The sequence below is a fragment of the Anas platyrhynchos genome, chromosome 1 (assembly GCF_047663525.1).
Source record: "Anas platyrhynchos isolate ZD024472 breed Pekin duck chromosome 1, IASCAAS_PekinDuck_T2T, whole genome shotgun sequence".
In the NCBI taxonomy this organism is placed as follows: Eukaryota; Metazoa; Chordata; class Aves; order Anseriformes; family Anatidae; genus Anas; species Anas platyrhynchos.
Window position 1 is genome coordinate 58957752 of NC_092587.1, and position 20772 is coordinate 58978523.

At 41.7% G+C, this 20772-nt stretch overlaps 1 protein-coding gene across 4 annotated transcripts in view; it reads right to left on the minus strand.

Moving 5' to 3' along the window:
• The window catches only part of CHPT1 (choline phosphotransferase 1), a 20970-nt gene extending 1590 nt beyond the window's left edge, over positions 1-19380 (minus strand). The window contains exons 1-8 of one of the 4 annotated variants that reach the window (XM_072038683.1): positions 19285-19380; positions 10789-10936; positions 9717-9858; positions 6091-6175; positions 4302-4433; positions 3746-3904; positions 2322-2447; positions 1757-1867 (exon numbers count right to left, since the gene is read on the minus strand). In XM_072038683.1, coding sequence (XP_071894784.1) covers positions 1757-1867; positions 2322-2447; positions 3746-3904; positions 4302-4433; positions 6091-6175; positions 9717-9858; positions 10789-10936; positions 19285-19365 — 984 coding nt within the window. In that variant the 5' untranslated portion in view covers positions 19366-19380. Of the gene's footprint in view, positions 1-1756; positions 1868-2321; positions 2448-3745; positions 3905-4301; positions 4434-6090; positions 6176-9716; positions 9859-10788; positions 10937-17025; positions 17056-18747; positions 19120-19284 lie in introns of those variants that run through there. The other 3 variants (XM_027449244.3, XM_072038686.1, XM_027449252.3) reach the window with 3 other exon arrangements.
• Between the last annotated feature and the right edge of the window lie 1392 nt (positions 19381-20772).

The following is a 20772-nucleotide window of genomic DNA, read 5'->3' on the forward strand; positions in this document are numbered from 1 at the left end:
TTCTTTACTTCTGTCATATCTTTAAAAGCACTTATACCTTCTACTACATTACATTTTTGAGGTTTCAGGGGAACCAAACCGCCTCATCCTAAGAAGTTGCCTATGCATGTGCTTTTACCAGGTGATTAACTTTTTTATAGCATTCAGACAAACTGAATTGGCCTTCACCATTTTCCCTTTTATTTAGAGCCATGACCTGCATTTAGGTTAAGTTCAGGTGTAGATGCTGTGTCTTTCCCAGCCTTGAACAGGAACAGTAGGGCTCATCTGGAGAGGACTGAACTCCTAATCTATATTTAATTGGCATGCTGCTCCTTTGGCAGTAACTTGTACAAATATCCCTCTGATATGTCACTATTTCCTTCTTAGACAGAAATGTAAACTTTTTTTCCCCACTTTTGAACTTCTTTGAACACCTCAGGCAGTCTTCTTAGATTAACATGTAGCAGCTAGGAAGCTGCAGCAGTAATATTTTTAAAACAAATTATAGCATTCTTTATTGTACAGTTCAGGAAGGTATTTATGAACTTACAGCTCAGCTACATGGCAGCAAATAAAAGTGGTAACGAACACTTACGTTCAACAGCTTTTTTACAAAAATAGTATTCACATATCACCTCTTTGAAGGAGCTTGAGCTTAAGCTGCATTTGTGTGCAAAGTGTGATTTACTAGCACAGACAATAAGCTACTTTTATTCAGCTTTTTGCTAATGAAAAGAAGAAAGGCTGATACTAGGCCTGACTGTCTCTTTTGGAGAGTTTTACTATGCAGTGGATTTTAGTTCCTTGCAGTTTTGTTTGGATAAAGTACAGTGGTAGTGACAAGACAGATTACAAGGTAAATTAATACAGCAGTAGCAAACATACTTCAGAGGGAATTAATTATACATAGGTAGGTTGCATTGTCACAGTTAAACAGTCACTAAAGTTTGTCAAAGAACTGATTCATTCAACTTGTGCAGTTTCACAGACATAAATTAAGGTAGGTAAAGCCAGTGTCCTCACAGTACCCAGCTACCTACAGTCTAGATAATGGAGCACAAGGAGGCAAACCTTATTATGGCCACAAAACCAGAAACCGTACTTGGAAAAAAAATAACCAAGCTACAACTGTTACTGAGTAACAGCAGGTTATATACTTAGAGACCAGAGACTGCATGAATCCTATAGGCACTCACAACGGTATTTTGGAGTAGAGGGTAGTTTCCCTGTTCCATACTTCCTCCATCCTAATACCAAAACATTACTAGTTTTACCTCATGGATGCCTCACTTTAGCAGCTTTGACAATGCAGAACTGTATTCATTGATGCCTCTGACTACCACTTCACAGCAGAAGACTTTAGAAACTAATGCTAGAAGATTAGTCACTTGGTCTAAGAAAAAATGAAACTCCTCTTAGAATTCTGGTTGGTAGCACCGTGGTTTGCAATTTACATTCCCCAGACCAGAACATTATTAAGGTTACCTAACAGGAAACAACAAAAGTTTCGATTGTAAAGTAACAGCTGCAATATCTAGAACATAGGGGGAAGTAGATCCTGGTTTAAAAGTATTAATCACAATAAAATCTGCAGGACTTTGTATTTAGTAATTCTAACATCTGGTAATATCTGGGATAGTATGAGCTTTCTCCCAACACTAGTTTATTGAAAAGCTTAAGCTGTCTTCTCAAAAAGAGAGGCTGCTTCATTCAACATTCCCCTAACTGCTTTTCTTCTCCTTGACCTATTTAATCAGTCATTATGGTTTTGAACCTGTTCAGGAGCTTGATGAGATGAAATTCTGAAGACATGTATATGAAGATGAGCAGCGATCTGTAGGCATACAGCAGTGGCATATCTCAGCATATCAAACAAGGATATGAACTTCAAAAAAACAAAAATGGAACAGGTTAAAAACAAGTATTTTTCAAAGCTATTCCAGCTATGCTTTGATCAGAATATACCCAATTTTAGGAGGCATGTTAGCATTACGATATACAGTAGTCTACTTTAGAAGAAGAAAAACAAACAGCACTAAGTGCTTACCGAAATTTGACAAACAAGGTTAGTCTACAGTTAGCAGAGTAGCTTTAAACAAACCACCTGAATTAAAGCATAATTAGAAGAGAGATCTGTCATTTTACTTTCAGATCTCCGTTCCAAGGAAAGAAAGCCAGCTAGCTCCTAAAATATGTATTTACACAGCATCCTGGCATTCCTCCCACAATGGCAGGTGAAATTGAGCAAGTCCAAAATGGCAGAGCAGAATGTCAGAGACAGTTCTCAATCCATTCCTTTAAATATGCACCACATGAAAAATACAAAGCAAAATGCTTACCAGTGCTATCCATAGAACAATATATTCATCAATGAAACTGTTGAAGTACTGGTCCAAAAACAGAAGTCCTGGCCCAATAAATGCAGTGTCTTGAAGACAGATCTCGCTTTTTGTCATGTGAGCCACCTATTTAAAAATAAACAACACAACCCACAGAATGCACTGCTGCAACATCACTGTATCTACCAGAAAGCTTCCACCTGAGTTGCGAGAAAACACAATGTCCTCACCCATCAGCTGCCTGCTCCAAAGGGGCCTTTGGGAAATAAGCAGAAGACAGGCCAAGGGCTTCACAAATGCTCCAGAGCCTGCTGCTCTGACAGGCTTTATTTTAAGGGCCAAATAACCTTTTTCCAGGTTACTCAATCAATATGTAGCACTTTAATGAGTGCTATCAGTTATTTCAATAATCAGTATATCTTGACTATGTAAAAAATCAGTACAAAGGTCCTTCAGTGTTCTTTTGTAATACAGTTAATTACATCTATCTCCGTGCATTTTAGCTATTTGACTGAGTTCCCCGCTCTTACTTTTTAAGTGCTGTACTGGAACGTCTCCATCCAGCTTCACACCCTGGCACAGCTAAAGAGGCTTTTACTTCAGTTTCCTTACTGCAGTGAGTTAAGAACAAGACCTGCAGTAAATATCAGAAAAGTGGGGGAGCTAAACCGGGCAAAAGCCTTTCCCCACTGCTTGTACAGATTTGCCTCTGGAGCAGACTATCCTCAAAGCTATGCATAAGGCATCAAGGCAAAACATGCTTTGCTTAGAAGCATCTGGCTGACATACAGTGATGGCTGCATCTTGAGAGGACCCAATGACCCTCTGGAAGAGCACAGGAGCCAAGGTATTTGATCAATGAATTGCCTCAAGTTCAATCTTAATGCTCAGTCTTCTTAACAAGAGTTCTCTTGAACCAAGTTAGTAATGTAGACAAGTAGGTGAATTCCTGTTTAGCTAGAAAGCCTGCAGAATACCCGTTTTAGTTTTGTTGTTTTTCAACACATTGACAAGGTTATTAGTTACAAAAGAGATAAAAGGTAGATACATTTATCTTCTCATTTTAATAAGGATGTAAATTCAGGTCTTATAATTAAGTCAGAAGTCATGGCACTGCTAGTTAAGGCAGTGACTGCATTTCTAATGTTAAAGTCAGTGTATAAACTACAATTTATTTCTAGGAGCAAGCTAAATAAAACCAAAATTTCTAACCAATACATTGATTTATTTTTTTTTTTTTAAATCGGTATCATATATAATAATCTCTCTGGAGGAGCCTGAGTCTATTTCAGTGTATTGGTCATAATGAAACTGGTAATAGGGAGGCAGGGCAGAACAGGAAAACTTGCATGATGTTCACTGATTCAGAAAGTAAGAGTTAAGCCAGGAAGCAGTTTGTTTAGGACTGAAACAAGATTACTTACCACTAACTTCTGTGAGATTTTAGCATTCACAAATCCAAATGTCAAGACATACAGACAAGGATGTTTTTCAAACAGCTGGGTTGCAGATTTCTTATAGATCACAACAGCCAGTGTGATAAGTAGCCCAATGTGGACGCCTGGTGAAAGAACACTTGTTCCCTGAAATAAAAAGGAACAGAAAACTCATCGTCAGCTTCAATCACACCGTTAAGATCAACGTTTTACAAATATTACAACACCCACTAAATAAAAGTAATTAGCATTGTCAAAACTCAGGGAAAGTCCATTTGCATTGTGCTAATACTATTAGCATTCTTTATGGTGACCTTTATGTAATTCTGTAAGAAAAGTCACTGCTGGTTCCTGTGACGGAAGAAATCCAGGAACAGGAAGAGAGCAGATAGGTACTGAAGTATTTGCTTTAGCCATCAAACACTCCAAACGACACATGAGTATCGTTAAGGTGTGAAATTCATATCCTTATCTGCTTACATGCTTAAACTGATAAAAACCCTTATGATTATCTGAAGACCAACAAATTATGGGCGTAACTTACTGCTATTGTAGATCCATTCTTTCCAACCCCTCCACTGAAGATGACACGGAAGTAATTGAAAAAAGAAAGCGCTGTTCCACACAGTATGCCAAAAACCACAAAGAACTTCAGCTCTAAGCCTACTAAATGGACCTTAGCAAGAAAAACAAGAAAAAGATAGTAAAGGTCAATCGTAAGAGTGTTGTTGCTGTGGTTTTTTTTGTTTGTTTTGTTTTTGTTTTTAAGAAAAGAAGTGATTAAAAAAAGCTACTGAAACCTTATAAGCAATCATTTTATTTGAACTATTGCTTTCCTGGGAATAAGCTCTGGAAGACAGTATTTGGAATTTGTTTCCTTATTTAGAAGATGTCAAATTTCTTTTGGAAATGTTTAAACTCAACTTTTGAGTATTCAAGTTCTGGTTTTGAAGTTGAGCTAGATTTTCCTCTGTATATCCTTATGTAGTAAAAACGTTTGAAAAACATTACAAGCAAAAAACTTGACACAGACTACTGCCTCCCCAGGACATTGGAGGGGCAGGAAGGATAGATCCTTCCATTTCAGTGGCTGAAACAGTATTGAACTACAGAAAACACAAACACCATCTGCCTGCTTTCTGTTTTGATGCGTGTTGTTTGTATGCTGTATCTTTGCATTTAGGAAAATCTCCAGATAAAAAATTCAGTTAAACAGTTACCTTCAGAATCAACTGCAGTTTCAAGGAAACTTCCAAAGGTAGCAGAGGATTAAAAAAGTAGCAATAAATTGAAACCACTGATTATATTTTTGAACATAGATTGTTTTGAGAAACAGCATAACTACCACAGATTTACTGCTGAAGAAGAAACAATTATAATTCACTACTGTTTAAATTTTAATGTACCTACTTCATTTAGCAACACAAAGATATGCTGTTTGGAAACAAAGAAAAAAAACCTTACAGGATGGAAGAGGGAAACAAAGTTCATCTAAACATTTCCTAATGACTGTGCAAACTGGTGAACTAATTTGAATTAGTTGGTGGTTTATACTTCGATCAATATCCATGGGTTATCAACACCATGGAATTGTCTCAGATCTTCTGTTTCCTATGACCAAACAGAACTATTTATTACTAAGTAAGGATACTACAGAAGATGAAGATGTTAGTCTAATATACTTTTGATGCATACTGAAGTGCATCGTTAAAGATCAAAATAAAAGCCAGACAGAAAACTTTGTTTGTTTGTCTTGGACAGAAAACAATTCTTTAAATATAGGTATTTACATTTATGTCAACTCTGACATTACCCATTAAAAATCAGTACATCTCGACTGACATGAATCTGAATTACTTCATCTCATAGTGTTGACAGATTAAATGCATTAATCTTTCAGTTTTAAAATCAAGTTTTCTAAAAATAAATATTGATCCTAAATATAGAATCAATAAAATGATCCTATAGATCATTTAGCTGAACAAAAATGTTTGTCTTATAATAAAATACCCGAAGGAAAACTAAAAAAAAAACCAACATGTAAAAGCTTCAGTACAAACAGAACAGTAGTAGAAGATCAGAAGTTTATATACGGCAGATGGGGTCTTTTTCCCTCTACACAGCTCTAAATTTGTGTATAGGAAGTCACGGTTATATCTAAGTTAACTACAATGTAAATAAGCTGTATTTGTACTAGAAGCCAAAACAGAATGCTAGAGAACTAGAAGGGGTTGATCACAGTTGCACAGGATGGCTTCAAATGCCGTAGGAACTGGCAACTCTCAACAGGAGCTCCATACACCACAGGAACACTGCATACTTAATACACTTACCTTATAGTCCCATATTGCCGTTCCACCAAACGCTGATATCAAAAGCAGCAGTGTTATGGCTATCTGAACTTCAGTTACATCAACTCTAGGAAGAAAAGAAAAGAATAGAAATTTAGTTAAAAGAAAGGTTCTGTTTGCTTTAAGTATAGTGGATGGGGGCGGGGAAACAGTTATTTCAAATACCTCCACCCAGTTATTTCAAATTACCTCCTCAAGCCATGAAATGAGTAAGGAATATGACTTTCCTTGACTGAGAAAGATACTCTATCTGGAGGCACACATCTTTGGTTAACCTTTAAAATTAAACCTATAAGCCTATCTAGAGCAAGCTACATAGAATTTTAATAGGGGAAAAACGTGCTTAATGAATACGTTGTTAACTATTTTAGAATTCTGAATAAATTACAGACTTCTTGGGTAAGTAACAAATCAAGGTTAAACGTTAAGGCAAGCTCATAGTCAAACATTTCTATTAATAGCATATCATACAGAAGTAGGGACCATGAAGAGCAGAATGGGACAGAAGGCATTTCTTTACGCCATTGTATCATGACAACTTGACAGATACAGCCTGCAAAACATAAGGGCAGTATTTTGAGGACTGAGTTAGTGGATAGCTGAACATCTGTCATCTTCCAGAGGTCGTAACTGGCACAATGCCTTCTGCCTTAAAACATTTTATAAAACAGGTGGCCTTGTATACCTTCTAGACTCTGAATTCCACCTTTTTTGTTCTCAGACAAGACAGCCTTACTATCTCTGATCACTGAATTGTTTTATTTTGAGAAGATGTGAATATGTAAAAACAAAACAAAAACCACACACAAAAACAAAACCAAAAAACCCTACAAAACTTACAAAAACAAAACAAAGCAGCACAGCAGAGGCTCAAGAGGAAGACACTTTCAAGAGAGAGTCAATACTTTCCATACACCTTTTCAATAAATAAATAGTGCATGTCTAACGTACTGTTTATGCTAGTGAAGGTTTTTAGATAGGTACTGGATCTTTGTACTGAAGTTACTGGCAAACAGTAAAACTGGACGTTTAAAATGTGACATTCTCTTTAGCAGTTAAACAGATTTGCTATTTTAAAGTACTGTGACCAAAGTCAAGTTGTTTTGTTTCTTGCTTAGCATGCAAACGATCCGCACAGAAAACAGTGTATTTTAAAAAGGAGATAGCAATCAGCTTTCGGCTGATGGAAAACATTTATCTGATCTTGACACTCACAGTAACGTTAAGCTTTCAAATGAAAGACAGTGATAAAATATGCAAAGTTCCACCACAAATTTCAGAATCAGTCTTAGAAGAGCCATTAAGTCACAACCAGATGCCATGCTGAGGTGCTCGTCACTGCTCAAAGCTGTAAGAACGGGCCATCCTCTCTCCCTCCTGTGCCATTCTGTTCCCTCACTTCTGGCTGTAGTACTAACCAGACCACGAGGTGCCAGCAAGCTGCACTGTTTCCTTGTGCAAGTTTTTGTTTTCTGCCTGTTCAGTGAATTGGCTCCAAGTCAATGACATGAGCACGCTGGGGAAATAGGACAGTGCTGCTGGGAGTGGGCTTTTCCTCTACCTTGGTTACTGCTGCAGATGCACACTGAGTTTGTCTGTTATGTCACACAAACATGTTCAGATGCAAATTCCAGTGTTCAGACTTTGCACTCTGAACAATTAAACCCGGATTTCTGAGCTGTACAGTTTTTATTGTTGGAGGGGAAGGAGGCTTGAACTCCCGAGTTGAGTCACTGCATGTGCCAAAGTTTAGTCTTTAATTTTACAGAGGCTCAGACAGTTGATTACAACACAGCCCAAATTTAAGTCCAAAGATTTTATCAGGCAAGACATTATTCTACATAGCCTGACAGTGGCATGGCATCCAGCTGCTCTGATCCTGGCCACCAATGGTAAGACTCACCTGGCATTTAACTTCCAAAATCAAATACCACTAATTCAGGAACAGTATCAATGAAAGCTTCCATTCATATTACATATTATCATAGTTAGAGCTGTAAACTATTGCCTTCATTTAGACTCACCTCTATGCTTAAGAAAGTTGTGAGCCTTGAAAAAAATCTGATTTGCTTTCACTAAACAGAAATAAATTATCTTGGAGGAAAATTGTGTCTGCTCAGCTTCACACAAGAAGCATGGAATACCAGGCCACTCCAAACTGCTTGTACTGTGCATTAGCACTGTATTTACACAAAAGCCACTAAGGTTTTAGGAAAGAAGTTTTATGTAGTATCGGAGCCTCAGTGCCTTCTTAACAGGGTGAAAACATTCTCATATTTTATTCAGGAATAAAAGGCACAGAAAAACAATCATTTGTATAAAATCCCTGTGCTTACAGCATACTCTATTTCCATTGCAGTCCACTGTCATGTACAGAAGTTACCCTCCTTCAACCATCACTCTAAAAAAGTATCTGTTTTTGTCTATAGATATCCTTTAAAAAAGCAGGATGTGTAAGTGGGTACAAGAGTCTGTGTGGCAGAATGCATTAACAGCAAGTTAAGGATCTCTTAACATTACCGCAGAGGCAGCTTGCTTGGGAGATAGATGCCAAACAGCATGCAAAGACAGCTGACCACTGGCCTGCATGACCAGCAATGCTCTGATGTGCTGAGGTGCTTCTTGCAGGACAGAGCTAGCACACAGCTCAACCAGGACAACCAAGATTAATTACCACAAGGACAGCCTTCATCTGTCACGTTTCAAATACTGCCGTGAAGGATGTCGCTTTTCCTCTTTTAAGAAATCACTAAAGTGCAGCTCTTTGTTTAAAGACAGCAAAAGACCATACTAGGCACCACCACGGCTACAGGAGGGGACAGCATTCCCCACACAGTTAAATTGAAATTGGTATCTTTTATATGATTGTCAGTGGCCCTTGCTCCTACAATTTAGTGAGAACAGACTCAATTTCTACAGTCACGAACAGCATCACAGAAGTCACTAGAACTGTGAACTAACACAAAACCTCATAGACATCAAAGCCAATTATGAACCAGATTAAAAGCAAAATCGTCAAATAAACCTGGGGTAATTCTTAAGAACACTGGCATAACTGTGGAACTCCCTTGCTTAGGCTTGTGCTGGATACAGAGCTTGTTCAAAGGAAACTGAACATGTTTGTAGAAGAGAAATGTATTTATGACTAGGGAAAATTCTCTAAAAATTCATGTGGTTCAGAGTCCCCTGGGCTGAACCTGTTCCACGTCAGGGAGATTATGAAGAGAGAGAGCACAGATGCTTGCTCTGTTCCTATTCCTACACAGGGCACTTGTTTACATTGTGGGCAAGACAGCTCTGGCCTGCATGGTGCTTGTATGGGTTCCATAAACAAATCCACAGGCAAGAGCCAAATGCATGCAAACAAAGCATATATAGCTAAAATCAGCTGCTAACAGAACAAGTCCTGTGCACAGTATAACTCAGAGTTTTAAAGTTCTTGCCAGGTAAAACACAAGGCTGCTAGGGCAGAAGTGAGATAAGGAAGCAGGTGATAGGAATATAGAGCAGGGAAAAAAAAAAAAAAAAAAAAAAAGGACAAGAAACAGAAATCAAGTAGCTAGCGGCCCCAGACATTGTCACAGGTAGTTCTAAAGATACCTACTTACTTTCCAAACCTTAATGTGCCTGATACATATGTCTGCCAGTGAGCAGAATAGAACATGAACAGTCCCACAAAACAACAGAAAAACAACCAGTCAGGATTTGTTCCTAGTCGGATTGCTATGCAGGATCCAAGGACAACAAAAACTGAAAAGCAGAAATGAACATGTTAGTCACATACCCTCTTTGCTTGCAGTTAAGAGAAATTAAATCACAAGGCATTTTACATCACTATAACAAAAATAATTGTATGACTGATACTTCAATAAGTAGCTAACATCAGGGACAGTCCTGTTGGGAGAGACCCAGCCACAGGACTCCTGTTCTTCAATAGGAGGGCCACACTTTCCAGCCTACAATGGTCGTTCCCTCTGTGGGCTCTGTCATCTCGTCATCTTTAGGTCACAGACACAGCTCCAACAGCAGGGCCCAGCTTAGGGAGACCAGTAGTTATCTGTGTGCTGGGAACTGAGGCATAAAGAACATACCAGCTCCCAAGGCAAACATTTTGGCCATTAAGCTGTTGTAGGAGTGCTACCAGAAGGTATTGCCACCAACAGCAGCTAGGTTATGGAAAGTAAAACTGAGTAAGGCTTTTTCAGGACTCCAAACCAAATTTTTAAAAATTCATTCTTACAAGGAACATAAATCCTCCTCCTAGCCACCAGGCTGGATGCCCTACTACCCAGATGATATTTTGGAACCTCTTACTTAAAGCAGAGCCCTTACTTTCATGTGCCAACGTCAGTGTTTCATGCACTTAAAATCCTCTTAGTGAATATTTTGTTCATCACCGAGCTCATTCAAAGCAGATGAAGATGTCCAACCAGTAAGAGCAGACTGTGTATTACCCAATACCTGCTAAAGGTACTTCTGAAATATCCTCCCTGATACTGGTCAGGGATGCAAAGGAGATGATGGAGCTATCCCAAAAGAAGGGAACAAGCTGATGCTGCTCTGAACTGGAGTAAACAATCTCTAGAGGTTCCTTCCAATTTCAAGTCTGTGACTAGTCAGCTCCTCTTGAAAACAGGCAACATTTTTAAAACTAGGATGGTAACATTAGATTAAGGCTACCTGTGGAAATAGAGTCGCAACCATGATCAAAGAGTTCTCCTAGAGGAGAACTACTGTTTGTTCTTCTCGCTTGCTTCCCATCAATGGCATCCAGCGACTGGTAGATAAAAAGTCCTAACGCACCCAGGATGTATGCCCAAAAAGGTGCCTGAAAGAGATTCGTGTAAAAGGTCACTAGGCAGTTCCCAAATCCTTAGCCAATAATCTACTTCATTAAAAGTAAAATATCATGCAGCACAGAACTATACTACATGGTGCTGGTTGCTGCTTCATTAATGGACAAACCAAATTATGTGCACTAGTCTCTTTGTGAGTTGTAGTAACTACTGTGTGTAGTAACTACCACAATGAACTATTACAGGTACCCCAGGGAAACAGAGGTCTTTCTATTCTTATTTTAAAATGCAAAAACAAACTTTAGTGCCCTTTCTTATTTTTCCACCTTAAGACTGCAGTATTTCTATTATTGTTGTATGCTTTGTGCTGAAAAATGTTATGAAAGTGAAACTAATTTTAAGAAAGAAAGTAGTAGCAAGACACTTATGAACCTTCTCAGCAGTTCACGTGATAGATACCTGGATCATTTGCTCAGATTTACAACATATAGGTATTAAAACCCCTTACAGTTTACTAAATAAAAGACTTGAGCTCTTACGGAAGGTGTTTTTTTCTTTTTTTCCCAACATACACGAACTGAATATGTATATACATTTTGGAAATTTAAATGAAGAAATGAAACCATTCACTAAATATGAACAAGCTGCTATCTGGTTGATATTGACTATTAGAGTTTCGAAACAACCTGTGGATCAGCTACATTAACACTATAGGTTCAAATGAATCATCCTACACACTAGTACCTTTCAAATGCATAATTTTCATACACGAAGTCAGTATGTCTTTGTTTGTCCAGGAATTTGTTTTTACTAAAAATTACTTCCAACACTCTCGAACAAAATCCTGGTTACACGTTTGCCTCAAGTGGATTCCAGCGATATCCTTAACATATGGATGTGCTGTTCATGAAGAGAGCACTGAAGTTAGGTATGAACGTTGGAAATGCAATTTACAACTTAAATAAGTGAACGGCCACAAAACTTAATTCTTTTCCACTCCCAGGTAAGAGGCCGCTGCTCCAGCTTCACACCTCTACAGTTCCTCTCCTGCAGTGCAAAGAAACCAATACAATTTTGTGTTTTTCATAAGCCTAGTCACAGCTATCAGAGACAACTGCTCAAACCTCTCAGTGAGCTGAGGCTTGTCCCTGTTCAGATGGACCCAGTGCCACTGTTGGGGAAAAGCAAAAAATTACAATTGCCACTCCGTTTATTGCAAGGGACAGGGGAAGGCAGCAATAAGAACACAGATGCCATGAGCTGCCTCTCCAGCCAATTCTTCCTCCTCATCATTGTACTCCAGGATTTTCCTTACAAAAAGTTATGCCTCAAGTTACATTGGTCACAAAACGCCCTTCCCGAGAGTGGCCCTTAAGAGAGGCTCAGTTCTGAGCCTGACAACAGCCGTAGCTTTTTATTTCAGACTTCCTCATGTATCAAAGGCTGCGTGTTGTCACTTTTTTTTTGTGATTCTAATATGGAAAAAGTATTGACAGCAAATTTGTGTTTTTCCTGCTACCTGTTACTTGGATAATTTCCTTAACTAAACATTCCTCCATTTGAAGTCAGAAAAGTTGGGCTGCTTCACCCAGCTTTGAAGCAACAGCCAGAGAATTAGGGACTCCAGTTATAGGTAGGACGTTTGGATTTGTATGTACATACAAATCAAGAAAAGTCACAACACTATTCAAAACTGGCCAGGCCATCTCTCCCCAAGGAAACCAAGAAAAAACTGTTAGTCACAAGTAAAGTTGGAAGCCTTGAGCAGGTGAAAGAGGGTTAGTATACACTTGCATGCTGATATTTAACGTAAGGTATGGGACAGAAACAAACAAACAAAACTCAACAAAACACCAAAGATCACACTACGGAAATTCAGGTCAGGTGATGACAGCAATATACACTTGGTTGTTACCACTGGAATTAGTCCAGGTGTTTTAGGTTTCTTCTCCCTTGTCAGTCCAGTTCAACTGAAAGTAATTTTTATTTTATTTTATTTTGGTTAAACCAGGGAGCGAGTTCCTAGTTTGTTTTCTGAAAAAGTTTATCTCCTGTAACGAAGAGGACAGAGCCTACCAGCAGCAGGAGGAGTCCACTGGAGTGGTGGCTCAGTGAATGACAGAGCTGTGGGTAGGAACCGAGGGCCCCAGGGCCGCCTTTGGTTTGAGCTCATTTGGGCACACGTCCTGCAGGGAGGCAGCAGCTACAAGAATGGGCTGTCCACCACAGGTCAGCGTTTCAAGAGGTAAAGGCACAGTTAGGACCCTCTGGAAGCTAAGATCATTTTACTTGTGACATAATCCACATACTAAAGGTACCAGAACAGCTATACGGGCTTCTGCAGAGTAACTCTGCTCTAGGGAGAAAAACAGATATTCTCCAACAAGCCAGCTCCTGACACAGATTTATGGCTGAAGCTCTACGAGCAGAAAGGCTGAGAGTTTCATTACGGACATACGTTGGAATAATGATTGCCCAATTTTATCACCGATATCACTTTGATTGTTCGCAGGGTTTTACGAGGCGCCCCGTGCTGTGACATACTCCAACAAGCTACAGAAAGCTAGCTTTAGATCTATCGACACTTGTCACGGTAATCCCAGGATCAGGGCAAGAAAACCAGGCCATGCCTGGCAGCTCTGCCCCCGCCACCATGGGTTTCCTGGACGCCTGAGGCTCAGATCACCTCTGAAGCCAAATGCCAGCATCTGGGCAGGTTCCCATTGAACCGGATCATTTCCGTAACTGAAACAACAATCAGGAACAAAAACCTGTTGTGTCACGTTTTTTTCATCACTAGCTGTAAGGTTCCACGCCCATGTTTGGTATTATCACAGTGTTTTGAAAGGCAAGCTCCAAGAAACACAGCCTCAGTCCTAATGAGGACAGAAAGGTTGCTCACTGGTTGCTGCCATCCGTTTATGAAACAGTTTCCACAGCTCCACGATACGTGACATAAGGAATCTTCTTCAAGGTAACATCGTCAATGTTTACCTTACCTTACACCTCAAAAAAGCAAAGCAGCTTCCAGTCTGGCCTCTCTATTAGATCTTTTGGCAAAAAAGGGCTCGTGTCCGTTTGCAAGTTACATGACAGGCACAAGCACCAAGACCACTCACCCAAGCCTGCTTGCCTTGGCATCTGCTGGGATGCACCAAACCAACCAGCCCCCAGGCTCCAAAAACCAAGACAACCCTCTGTGAGGAGGGGAGGATCCCATTAAGAGCAGGAACAGCAGCATCTGAACTGCCAGAGGGCTTAGAAACATGATCTGGAGCATTGCATCCCTGGGCTCTTGGTTCAAATTGAACCCAAGGCAGCAAGGACCAAAGACCCTTTTCGTCAGCTACGCATTTAGCGGGTTAAATGGATGGACAATCCAGGGATGTCCCCGGCCACCTTCCCACGTTGGGCCCAAGCAGTTCGCAAATGAGAGAAGTGGGAGCGTTTGAGAATGCTGACACAGCTCACAGACCCGGCAGAAAGGTCAGGAGGCTCCCAGTAACCATCAGCTTGCCACTGATGAGGTGTTTATTATCTCTGCCCCAAGTTATATCCTGTCCAAGCAAATGCACTATTTGGCCAGAGCCGGATGCTATTCTAATAGAACTAGGAGAGAACACAGATCCTGATGGGAAGAAAATATGAATAATAATAAAAAAAGCTTCTCTGCTTAAATTAAAAGGGGTGTCTGAAAGATTATACAGCTCTAGAGTCTTGTCAAATGCAGGTCTGGTACAGGTCAGGTCACCTGCTGAACCTGAGGGTATCACACCGGTGTTTAAGGATGCCAGGATAATGCACAGTTTGACAGGACCGTGCAGGATGCCTTGCCTTCTGGAGAAGGCGTAGGTTGGAGAGCAGTCCTCGCAGAGCCTCCCGCTCATGTGACAGCACACTATGGGAGAGCACAGGAACAGCTGCAGAAGACTAGATATGCTGAGAAGATCCTTCAATGCTTTTTTCAAGATTCAAGCCCTGGGAGTTCAACAGCCTGAGTTTCTGCAACGCTTGACTATTTCCGTCCCTCTCCCCTCCCTTCATTACACATCGTATTCAGTCATAATCTCATTTCCTCAGTCCAACAACACAGCCCTAATTTTGCTCTATCTTAGCCATTTTTATGGAACTTCCTCCTCCTTCCCCCAAAAAACGTGTATTGTTTCTCTCACTTCTCAGCATGAAGCCCTCCATACAACCGGACTAACAGCAACAGAAGGGAAGAGGCTCTTCAAATCTGCATTACAGCAAGGTGAGGAAAAAAAAAGTCATAGTACAGCCCAAGTACATTTCATGACTCCCTGCATTCCTCCAGCACCCTCCTCTCCCCAACAAGCTCCCTCTGAAAGAGCTTCTGTCCTTTTATCCCAGGGTTTCCTGAACCTTGCTGTCTTCTTTTATGCCAAATAGCAATTATTGCCATTCACTCCTGGAGCACTTTGTTCTTCACTCCTTGGGCATTATATGGATTCCCCATCCCAATCAGTGCTTCATGCCTTTCCTCTGCCTGGCCAAGAGCTTCTTCCCTCATGGCCCCCAGGATCTCAGTCCCTACCAGTTGCTCCACTGCACCCTCTTACCTGCTTCTTTCGTCTCTCCCGCAAAGCTCCGTTGTGCCCTTTCTATTTGCAGTGCCATGCCTGTCAATGCCTTCCCTCCAACAGGGGGAAATAAATAAACAGGACAACCCTGATTTCAGTTTAAAGGGTTTATTTTTTAGGTTTTGTTGTTGATGTTTTTGTTTTGAGGGAGGTCTTAAAAGAGAGAGAAACAGAGACAGCGCTCCACCAACATTATTCTCCCTCCAAGCAGCAAATAGTAGGGTCAGCTGCAGTCATCTGGCTCCTCCCCTGCTTTTTGGTCTCTTTGGCCTTACAGTTTTCTAGCTAGCATGCTGCAGCAAGGCACTGCACCCTTTTATAAAGTCACTGTACCATTTTATAAAGCCACTGCTAGAGGATTTCTAATAGATATAAAATCAATACAAAGTTTTAGTTACTGTTAGCATGAAAATCCTATGCTAAAATTCTAGCTCCCCATATATTTACCGAGACCTGTGGCTGAACTCTAAGGTTTAATGAAGCTGGGTCCCTCACTGAGCAACCGTGAGAGAAGCAGAGATTTCTTTCTCTTTCTTAAAAAAAAGCTAGAGGGAAAATTATGTTAAGCCAATTTTCTTCCTAGTGCTGATGCAAGGAAAAAAAACATGTCAGTTTTCCTCAGAATGGGAAGGGGTACTAGGGTTTCCACATGCAAAACCTAATGAAGTAATTGCAGCTACTTCAGAGAAGTCAGCTTGCAGTAGAGTATTTTTCCTGGCAAAACAAGCTGTTCACTAACAAAGGGTGGCATAAATGGAAGTCCTCATGTAAGAAATGCTTCTTCTACACCCTAATGCAGGAAACACACACTGTTCTTCAAGTCAGCAAAACTTTTAATTCTTAAATATTCTATGGTTAGTGTCAAAAAAAAAAAAAAAAAGAAAGGAAGAAAGAAGACAGAGCCTGCAATCACAGTAAGGAAGATACATCAACTCTATACAGAACATGAAAATGTCCCCACCACAGCTGGTATAGCATATTTTATTTCCGTAGGTTGTTGTCCTGCCCTCAGTTACACGGACCGAGTAGGAAACTGGGACAAACACTACAAAAATCTACAGACGTGGATTTTAGTTCCAGCAGTGCTTGAGGAGTGTAGCCTGCTGATGACTCAGGCAGAGATAAGAAGGCTTATGATGAAGTGTGCATTTATAGAATGCAGCAACACAACCCATGCTGCTCCTAGACAGGAAGACATTACTAAAGCAGAGAATATTTATAAAGCCAAAACATGTTGTGTTTCTTCAGTAACTTTCATTGGCTATTGATGCTGATGGAGATGACTGGAGGAAATAACTGCTACACAGTGAGAGGACAAGGGAGCCTTGTATGGTTTTAGACATTAATTGCATTGTGTGTGGCAGGGAAAGTATTGTTAAATTGTTAAAATTCAGTTTCCATTATGTCCTATTTTAGTAAAAGTATAAACAGGCTCAAAACAAAGAATTCAGAAGGCAAAATCATGGAGGGGTAGGTGCCTGTGGGGAAATAGATCCCTCAGTTGTTGTTCTAACAAGTACCTGCGTAGAATCCATTGCAGGGAAACCCCTAAATTGCTGTCTTCTGGCAGCTGGAAGGGCACATCACAGCGAAGAGCTCTGTTTGCAGCATATGCTACCAGCTGCTCTCATAGGGAGCTTGGAGCTAGGTGAAACTCAGGTCTGATCAGGCTTGAGGGTGCTTTTATTCCTAAGACTTACTTTCATGGCTTACCAACTACCAGTCTTACTTGTTTCAGATGGCTTGCACAGACATCAAGACTTCGATGCTTTCGAAGCAGGACTTTTAAAAATGGTTCAATTAAGACTCGTTACGGTAGAAAACCACACAAAACTCTTAAAAACAACAACAAAAAAAACACAAGCCAACCAAACAAAAAATCTGCTTGCTACTTCTTTCTATCTAGTGCTCCTACACTTCCACCAAGAGAACATGACACGTCCTTACTAATCCACCGCATCAGGTAATCAAGACGTGCTCATGAATGGAGCAAGTGGCTTGCCAGCACATCAGGGTGATGTAGAAATGCTCTATCCTATTAGTTCAGTCTGTGATGTGGTCATCTTTAACATGATTTTCAGTTCCCCATTCCCCCTAGCCCTCGCAGCCCACGCATTCGAATTAAAAGTACGAAGAAGGTATTACAATAGTGTATACAACAGCTACTAGTGTTTCAACAGCTTTAGCTTTCTTAAAAAGCCATCCACAGATCCGACATCTTAGGTGGGAGAAAAGCTGAATCATTCCACAAGCAGAAGAGAGATGATGATGACCAAGGGGAGTAGCAAAAAAAAAAAAAAAAAAAAAAAAAGTCAGTGCCTGCTGCTCACAGTGTGGAGGCAACAGAACTTTTGTCCTCACTCTAAGAGTAAAACAGTAGGAGAAGTCTGGTTTTATAATTGAGATACTGCTTTCTAAACAGAAGTTTGGTCCAGACTGTAGGTTCTTACAAAATGCAGCCTCTGCAATTAAAAAAAGAAAAACATGAAAGTCCCTAAAACTAACCAAAGCTCTCCTGGAAGAAGTCATTCTCTGGATATCTGCAAGGCAACCTTTTTTATGTTAGTAGGAGTCCTCAAAGAAAAAAAAAATTGAACAATAAAGAAAAAAAAAAAGGCTGAAATGAACATCATGGCACATGGCTGGCACAGGACTGATATCTACATCACACAGGTAAGCTGCAGGTATCTGTTCTACAAGCACTTTAAGTTTGAAAGTGCCATTAGAAGATGGCAGCCTGTGGTTTCCAGCCATCCACTCATCTCCACCCTGCTTTCTCCTTACGGTGTGCAAGGTCAGAGTGCAGCTACCTGCTGATGAGCATCGGGGAAGCCATCAGGGTCAGACCAAAGCCAAGTTAGTTTTGACCTGGATCAGTTTCTCAGCATGACTACCACAAACACCTCCTCTAGCACAAAGGAATTAGGGGCTAAGAAGGATGCACCTGCCAACAAGAATACTCACCTCAGTACATCTAAGTTACTAAAAAATACAAAACCACAAACCAACTACCATTTAAGCCCATGAGCCCGCTATAACAGCCACCCTTCTCAGACACAACGACCCTACACAAAACAACCTTCCCCTGACATTTCCCACCGCAACTACCATGAAATCTCTGCACCAGGAAACTGAACGGGCAGGAATCTCTAATGGGGCTCCTAAAACTGCCAGAGAAACACCCGGGGCCACTCTCCTTGAGGGGGGGACACCGAGCCGAGCCTTGCCGTGCCGGGCGGTACCTGCTCGGTGGCGCTGGGGCAGGAGGCGACGAGCGGCAGCGCCGTGAGGCAGTTGAGCAGGAGGCCGCCGAGGGTGATGGCGTTGGGGGCCAGCCACAGCGGCAGCTGCTCCACCAGCCAGGCCCAGTAGGGCTGCAGCCAGGGCTCCAGCAGCGAGCGGCCGGCCGCGCTGTAGCGGTGCTGCTCCAGCCGCTTCAGCTGCGCCGGGCTGAGGGGCGCGGGCAGACCCCAGGGCGCGGCCATCTCGCCGCCTCCGGCTCCGGCTCCGGCTCCGCACCGCCCGGCCAGGGGACGGCCCGGGGACGGCTCCGGGGTCAGGCCGCCGCCGCCGCCGCCGCTCGGGGCGGGGCTGAGGCAGCAGCAGGAGACGGAAGGGGCCGACGCCCCGCGGCTGCCCTGCCTGAGGGGGCCCCGCCAGCCCCTTGCCCTCCTCCTCTTTCTCCCCCTCCGTCTCCTCCGTCTTCCCTCTGTCGGTTCGCTCGCCCCCCCGCAGCTCTCAGCTCACGGCCGCCCCGTTTCAGGGCAGGTGGCCCTCACCCTGCGGCTCCGCCACCCCCGGGTCGGGAGCCCGCAGCCGTCGAGGTGTCGGAGCCCCGCGTGCCTCCCGCCCGCCGCCATTTTCTAGCCCCCCGGGCGCCTGCTTCCCACCCCGGGGTGGGTTGAATCCCTTCGCCCCTGGTGGTTTTCCTGCTAAATATTGTGTTTGTCGCATTTTCTGCTCCCCACATTCGCTTCAGACTCTGGGAGGTAATCAGCGTTGTGCCTGGGGAGCGGCAGTCAGAGTTACGGGGTGTCTAAACACCATATTGTACACGGCTTCTTTTACCTCCTTGACATGCTTAGAGAAGGCACTTCAGAGCGGCTACGCCTTGTGAGAAAGCGTGGCACTTAAAGTTATTTGAATGGGTCACCTAAGCGATTTTATAAATATCCCTGAGTCACTGTGGAGGTAGATTTTTTTAAAATGTGGCCAAGAGAAGATGAGCACCATAGAGTTGTGTGAAAGATGAAGCAAACAGTATAAAATGCAACCTCTGGTGAGGATTATATACCCCAATGGCATCTCCCCAGAATCAGGTGGAGTCACTTTCTAAATTATCCCATTGTGGGCCAGAGGCTGGAGCTTTCTGGCCAGACACAACTGTTTCCTGGACAGAGCAGTTTCCTGTTATTGAGAATAAGCTGATTCTCTTTGTCTGCTGGAGTTAATGTGTTCATGAGTCGCTTTCTCTACTGCAAGGGTCAGGAATGTTTGACATGCACAAAAGGGTGGTTGCAAAATCTCTTGACGCAGTAGGTGTGTCCCAAATTCAGTAAATACTGTAAAATATGGTGACTGGGATTAGGGGCCAAAACAGAGAAGAGAACAACCACCAGGAGATGAAGGGGTAATACATAACGTAATAAAGATTCAATGACGGCCAAGTAGAGAAAGGCAAAATGGAAACACGACATTGAAAACCAGCCAGATCTCCAGTGAACTGGAATCACCGGGTTTGAACAAAGATGAAACTGCTGCTTGCAATTCCTTTTGCGTTACTTTTGTCAAGGAACTTAAAGGTATTGGTATTTATGGAGAGATTGATCAAGCTGTTTGTGATGCCTAGAGGAAAAGAAGAAAAAAATACTGTTTGTAAGAGTTGTAACCAAACCACCATTGAATCCATTTTAGTTATTTTAAGCTTCAGTAGTAGATGTGAAAATAAGAGGGGGGAAAAAAACAAACTAGGAAATGAGTAGAGAACAACATACATTTCCTATTGAATTTATCATTGAACCCAGGGAAGGTTTTTTGTTGGTTTTGTTTGTTTGTTTGTTTGTTTTTATTTTCATAAGTTTCAGTGCACAGAACAAGAGAACACAGAACTTAAACTCCAGTGTGCTTAGACTTCGAGCACTTCCTCAATATTCAGGATATACTTTGGTTTCTAAATGCTGTCTGCTTCAGCAAAGCTGCAGCTTTACTTGTCAGTCAGGAAAGCAAGCCATGAAAACCGAGTGACAGTCAGTATACTGTGCTTAAAA